This window comes from Entamoeba dispar, genomic scaffold, assembly GCF_000209125.1.
Source record: "Entamoeba dispar SAW760 scf_1105229461877 genomic scaffold, whole genome shotgun sequence".
Lineage (NCBI taxonomy): Eukaryota > Evosea > Mastigamoebida > Endamoebidae > Entamoeba > Entamoeba dispar.
The window spans coordinates 1,505-7,456 of record NW_001854912.1 but is presented as its reverse complement, the minus strand read 5'-3'; the positions used below and the strand labels follow the sequence as shown (position 1 = coordinate 7,456).

The window sequence follows — 5,952 nt, the reverse complement described above, 5'->3', positions numbered from 1 at the left end:
TATGTCTTTGGAGAAAAGCCATTGTATACTCTTAATAAGACTATTATTACCCATTTAGATATTATTAATGAATTGAAAAATGACATTAAAAAGATGGAAAAGAAAAACAGATTAATTATAAGTAAATTAAGAAGTGAAGAGAGTAAAGAAAAAGAATTAGAGAAGAGTGTGAAAGAAGAGACAAAACCAAAACGCAGAAAGACTCAATTATTATAATTAAATAATTGATTAATTTATTTATGTTTTGTTTATTTTTAGAAAATGTTATTTAATATTTTGTTATTGCTTTTCTAAAAATAAACAAATTTGCTATTTAAACACTTCGAGAAAAAACATTCAATTAAAATGTTCTATATCTGGTTCATAATAACCAGTACGAATATGGGTGAGCAAATAAACTAAAGGCTTAGAGTCGAGTAAATTTGACCCGACATCTTTAATAAGGAAGTCGAGCCATTGAAGCATATGCTTGGATGGTTTGAGATTATACTCATGGTCCCAAATACGGAACCAATATACCAATCCATAAAGCACAATTTGAGCTGTTTCATCAATGGCTCGACTTAACTGTTGTCGAACTTCCCTAGCAATTGTATCAAGTAAAATAGATAAATTTAATTTAGGATGGTTGTATTGCATTGAATGCCAGTAACATAGTTAAGTGTGTTTAAATAACAAATTATTGTCTGTGTGAGGTAATAGAAATGGCTGTCATATTATAATTATAGTAAATATATAATAAATTAAAAATAGAAAATGTATGTTTTGTTTCTTTTGTCTGTCTGAATTGTCTGTCTGTCTGTTTGAATGCCTGTTAGATCTAAATATTTAAACAGATAAGATAAGACAAGATACAGGATGGACGCAGAAGATAAGATATTAACAAGTAAATTCAGTGATATTAAAGTATCAGATTTAAAGAATTATTTTAATGACATGTTCACTTTAAGAGACCTTTGTGATGACTTCATAGAATTATTTAAAAGGGAAGAGAAATATTATTTAGACGAAGAAAGATATAACATGTTATTAGAAGATGAAGCAAGGATGGTTGACGATCTTCACCAGATAACTGAAGAAATTAGAAATGGTTATGAAGATATATTGTCTGCCTTTTATAATAGAAGGATAGATAGAGAAAGACAAAGATTAACTAAAGCATTTAAAGAGATTGAAAAGAAACCAAAACAACCTCAAGAAAAAGATAATTAAAATTAATTAAATTCTTTTTAATGATTGTTTTGTTTAATTAAAAAATTGAATGAAATAAAAAATAAATAATAAATTAATCATCAATATCATTAACGAAATTGAAGTTCTCTAATAACTCTAATAAACCTCCAAGTTTATTAAATCTCTCGTCTTTTCTGCAAGAATCAACGAAACCTGTAATGTAGAAGAAGAGGATGTCACTATAATTATAGTGAGTCTCCTCAAATCTCCTCATAAAATAGAGAATAGAATAGACAAGACATTTAGAGTCTAAATCCAAATCTTTATTATCGAGGAGATCTTTGCACGTTTCGTCGATGTCTTGCAAGATACTCGACAAAAGAGGGAACATTGAATGAAATAAAAAGTACCAAACTTTAAATAACCTATAAAACGTGTACCCAACACAATAAACAGACAATTCTATTTTTAACTTACTATATTTTTATTATAGTTATAATTAAATGGACATTTCAATGGTCTCATACAGATACACATACACTCAAACAGACAAATTAGAAAATTCCAACTAATATAAATAGCCTATCTTATTACCAACAATTCAAACAATCACAATGTCACAAACCAGAGGAAGATATTATGAATTCCGCTCAATGCATGGCTTTGCTAATATCAATTTCAAAGAAAATACACCAACACCAAGTTTAAAAACATTAAAAGAAGCATTGCAACAGTGGTGTAGTACCAAATCAAAAAGAGCTTTGATTAAATATATTGCCATAGGAAAGACCACAAAGGGACCAAACAGACATGCCCATATCTTTTTTGAATTAGAAGAGATGGCTCATACAAGAAAAAAACCATTTATACAAATTAACAATGAACAACATTTCATTTTCTTCGAGAAAGTAACAGAGAATGCTAATTATGATGGAAGTTTTAAGGCTATTATTGAATACCTAAAAAGACAAGCCAAGAAGCATCCCGAAAGTGGCGCAGTATTTGAAGAAGATGGAAAAATGAACAACAACAGAGGTAGACTGGGGGATATTGATATAGGTAAAGCTCTCAAAATGACTGACCTCGAAGAAGCACACGCTTACTTAAAGAATATAAGTCTAAAGGGATATATGAATAACGTTCAGAAATTCGATAGCATGTGGGCACAAGAACATAGTCGAGACAATTACCAACGTATTAAAATAAAACTTCAACCATGGAAAGAAGATAATCCAGTAGTAAAGAATAGTAGGATATGGTTAAATTCTGCTCTAAGTGGGAAAACAAAGAGAGTAAAAACACTAGTCATCGTAAGCGAAACAAAAATGGGCAAGACTGAGTTTGTAAATGACTTACTTAAAGATCTCAAAGTGGATGAATTCAGAGGGAGGTTTATGATGGACGGACACAACGAAAGCTTAAAATACGATATTCGCATATTTGATGACGCCAACCTTAATGACATTATATGGCCAGAGTTTAAATCACTCATTAGTACAAGAGGAGAGCAAATAACAGTAAACGTAAAATACTCTCATGCCAGAGTAACTTCACTTCCTACTATACTTGTACTCAATCCAGGTAGTTGGAAAGCTTTACAACAGACAGCCAAAGAATATGAAGATTTTGATTGGCTAGAAAAGAACTCTGTAGTACTCCAAACTAAAGAAAAGTTATTCAAAGAACCACCTCCTAATCCAGAATTAATGCAAGATAAAAGTAAATATGAAGGATTAGATCCTAAATTGGTCGAGATGTTATTAGAGAATGAAGTAGAAGAGGACCTAATTTTAGATGACATGGGAGATGATACAATTGATGAATTAGATGGAGCAGTTGAACAATTAGAACAAGAAAGTCTACCTCCTCCATTACAATTAGAACAGCCAATAATAGATGAAGAACCAACAAAAAGAATAGCAGTAGACGACCATGAAATATACAAAAAATTCTTTGATGTAAGTAAGAATATAATCAGTCAACAAGGAAAAAATAAATACATTACAACCCAAAGTGGGAAAAAGATAAAGATTGCTAGTAGAGATAACAGTGAAGAAGAAGAAAGTGAAGATGATCCTGAAGAATTAGCTAGTAGATGGACAGGTGGAAATTTTTAATTAATTCTTTTTATTGTTTATCTTTTATTTTTTATAATTAGATATTGGTGAATACCAAATAGATTGAAAAGAAAATGAACAAATTGACGAAGGTACTATTCTACTAACAGTAATTGATAGAAATAATGAAGTTATTAAAGATAAAATATAAAACAAAAAAAAAGAATTAAACATCATAATACTCTTCATAATAATAACTAGGATAGTCATCAAGGTTAGTTACAGTCACAATACTACTATTAGGAATAGAAGTTAGATGAAACCACATTGCTAAACCAAATAGATAAAGTTGGATAAAAATTACGAAAGATAAAGACAGACATTCATAAACATCAAAAACATCCTCTAATACCATCAGAGCCCAAAGGATACCAAATGAAAGACTCAAAAAATGAAGAAATGAAAAGGGACCAGAATAGAGATAAAACTGCCACATTAGATTTACAAATAAACAAATGTTCAAACATTTCAGACTAACATCAAGAAGATTCATTAAATTAATGACCATTTAAAGATCACTACACATCATTATATAATTGTAATTACGTCATAAAGTTATAAAATAGAATCAAAAAGAGATAAAAAATAGAGACCCTAAAAGAGATAAATTATATATTTAAACATCACTATCAATCTCATTAATCATTTGACATGAATACTATAAAGGATATCATTGGTGATTATGCCCTTGGAAAATACAAGAATATGACTAATGATGAACTAATAGATTGTATGCAACAATTAATTTATATCATTGATGAAGAAACTACTCCAGAAGAGAAGTTAGCATTGAAAAAACCATATTGGAGTCTTGTATATAGAATAGCTAATGGAAAAGGTTTAATGTGGGATTTACCAAGAAAGAAGAAAGAAGAAAAAACAGAAGAAGAAAATAAAACATATAGAAAATTAATAAGAGATAAAAAAACAGAAGAAAGTAAACCAGAGAAAAATGATAATTAAATTTATTTATTAAATTTATTTATTTGTGTTGTATAATAATGTTTTGTTTTACCTTCTGGCATAGAATAAATTATACTTTGTAAATTTTTAGCAGTACGTGAATCATTACCAATTATACTTTCTTGTAACATTTTTTGATGTAACGATGAATTTTTAGAAGGATTATTAAGTGGTTGTGTTATTATTCCATTTATTGTTTGATTTGAATTAATATTATTTTCATCATATGGATTATTTCCTTTTATAACATAATCAACAAGATTATCTTTATAATTTGTTATTACTTCTTTAGCTGATTTTCCATCTGCAATATCATTTAAAAATTGTCCTCTTACATATTGATTATTAGCACCACGATCATATAATCCTGTTATAATACTTCCACCTGGTAACATTCCTAATATTGGTTTAGCAACAGGAGATACTTTATACATTGCATTTCCTATCCATTTATATACTTTTCCTCCTATTCCTGCTATTTTCTTTCCAATATTTTTTACTCTTTTTTTATTCCTTTTTAGTACACCAAATCTTGTCATATCAAATAATAAAAAATAGTTAATTAATTATAGATAATCATCAATACTATCATTATCAGAATATTCATCTATATTTGTATTATTACCATTAAGTGGATTAGCAAAAAGTGCAGGTATAGATTTATTAGATTGTTGTATTCCATTATTTGTTTTTCTAATATGTTCTGGTACTTGATTTATTATTTTACTTGCTGTTTTAGTAATATCATTTGGTATTTCATTTTTAATTTCATTTAAATATCTTTTAGTTGTACCAATAACATTTTCACCTGATGCTATTCTATTTAATGCTTCACTTGTTGGTTCTGCTATTTTACTAATTACTTCTGTACCTTTTTTAATTATTTCACCACCTGGAATAAAATCTGATGCTATAGAAATAAGTGGTTTTGCTTTTTCTATCATATTTCCACCTAATTTGGCACCAACTGCTAATGCAGCTGCTAATTTCTTTAATCCTTCTTTGAATCTTTTCCAATTACCAAACTTCATAATGAAATAAAAGATTGAACTAATAAATCAAAATAAAGAAGATGAACTATAACGTTACTAAAGCATTAGATCAAGAAGAAACAGGCGACCTTATTAAATACTTTAATTATACAGATGGAATACTTGAAGCTAATTCAGGTGTTCATGATAATAAATGTTTATCAATTGATTCATCTGATCCACCATGTCCTGTACAAAAAGGAATGTATACTAAAGTAAAATTAACAGATGAATCAATTCAAATTACAAATATAGATAAATCATCTATTACAGCATTAGTTAGAATTCAAATTAAACCAACAGAACAATTTTGGACACAAATAAGTGATACACAAGAAGGAGATATTTCAGCATTTCAAACAGGAAGATTAACAGCAATAGAATATTTTGTAGGATTAAAATCATCAACACATTTATTTGATGCATATAGAGTATATTCAAGAAATAAGAAAACAGCATGTGAACAAACAGAAGCATTATATGAAAATGCGGCTATTAGAATGTTAAAAGCACAAGAAGAATTAGATTATAAACCAGGAATTTATACACAATGGGAATCAGCATATAATCATGAAGATAATGTATGTGGATGTTATTTTAATCTTCAAGAAATTATTAAATCACCAAACAATACAATTGAAAAAGAATTTGAAGTAATTATTCCAATA

At 28.3% G+C, this 5,952-nt stretch overlaps 7 protein-coding genes across 7 annotated transcripts in view, besides 9 other annotated features; 3 read left to right on the top strand and 4 right to left on the bottom strand.

Moving 5' to 3' along the window:
- The first annotated feature begins 205 nt into the window (after positions 1-205).
- Positions 206-278: a sequence feature (AT_rich).
- A 58-nt stretch (positions 279-336) lies between these two features.
- On the bottom strand, positions 337-639 carry EDI_082060 (uncharacterized protein; the record flags this gene model as incomplete). Its single annotated transcript, XM_001739007.1, has 1 exon — positions 337-639. The coding sequence occupies one exon, from the start codon at positions 637-639 to the stop codon at positions 337-339; it is 303 nt and encodes a 100-aa protein (XP_001739059.1).
- Positions 640-713: 74 nt separating this feature from the next.
- Positions 714-752: a sequence feature (AT_rich).
- A 21-nt stretch (positions 753-773) lies between these two features.
- Positions 774-815: a microsatellite.
- Positions 816-858: 43 nt separating this feature from the next.
- EDI_082050 (uncharacterized protein) lies at positions 859-1,212 on the top strand (the record flags this gene model as incomplete). Its single annotated transcript, XM_001739006.1, has 1 exon — positions 859-1,212. The coding sequence occupies one exon, from the start codon at positions 859-861 to the stop codon at positions 1,210-1,212; it is 354 nt and encodes a 117-aa protein (XP_001739058.1).
- Positions 1,205-1,290: a sequence feature (AT_rich).
- Positions 1,291-1,650: 360 nt separating this feature from the next.
- Positions 1,651-1,678: a sequence feature (AT_rich).
- Positions 1,679-1,787: 109 nt separating this feature from the next.
- EDI_082040 (uncharacterized protein) lies at positions 1,788-3,290 on the top strand (the record flags this gene model as incomplete). The annotated part of the gene is made up of 1 exon (XM_001739005.1): positions 1,788-3,290. One exon carries the CDS (start codon positions 1,788-1,790, stop codon positions 3,288-3,290), a length of 1,503 nt encoding a protein of 500 aa, XP_001739057.1.
- Positions 3,281-3,330: a sequence feature (AT_rich).
- Positions 3,331-3,941: 611 nt separating this feature from the next.
- EDI_082030 (uncharacterized protein) lies at positions 3,942-4,253 on the top strand (the record flags this gene model as incomplete). Its single annotated transcript, XM_001739004.1, has 1 exon — positions 3,942-4,253. One exon carries the CDS (start codon positions 3,942-3,944, stop codon positions 4,251-4,253), a length of 312 nt encoding a protein of 103 aa, XP_001739056.1.
- Positions 4,148-4,243: a microsatellite.
- Positions 4,246-4,278: a sequence feature (AT_rich).
- On the bottom strand, positions 4,256-4,792 carry EDI_082020 (uncharacterized protein; the record flags this gene model as incomplete). The annotated part of the gene is made up of 1 exon (XM_001739003.1): positions 4,256-4,792. One exon carries the CDS (start codon positions 4,790-4,792, stop codon positions 4,256-4,258), a length of 537 nt encoding a protein of 178 aa, XP_001739055.1.
- Positions 4,793-4,795: 3 nt separating this feature from the next.
- Positions 4,796-4,824: a sequence feature (AT_rich).
- Positions 4,820-5,284, bottom strand: EDI_082010 (uncharacterized protein; the record flags this gene model as incomplete). The annotated part of the gene is made up of 1 exon (XM_001739002.1): positions 4,820-5,284. The coding sequence occupies one exon, from the start codon at positions 5,282-5,284 to the stop codon at positions 4,820-4,822; it is 465 nt and encodes a 154-aa protein (XP_001739054.1).
- A 604-nt stretch (positions 5,285-5,888) lies between these two features.
- Positions 5,889-5,952, bottom strand: part of EDI_081900 (uncharacterized protein) — a gene marked incomplete at both ends in the record, with an annotated part of 813 nt that continues 749 nt past the window's right edge. The window contains one exon of the mRNA XM_001733410.1: positions 5,889-5,952. This exon is cut by the window's right edge and continues 749 nt beyond it. Coding sequence (XP_001733462.1) covers positions 5,889-5,952 — 64 coding nt within the window.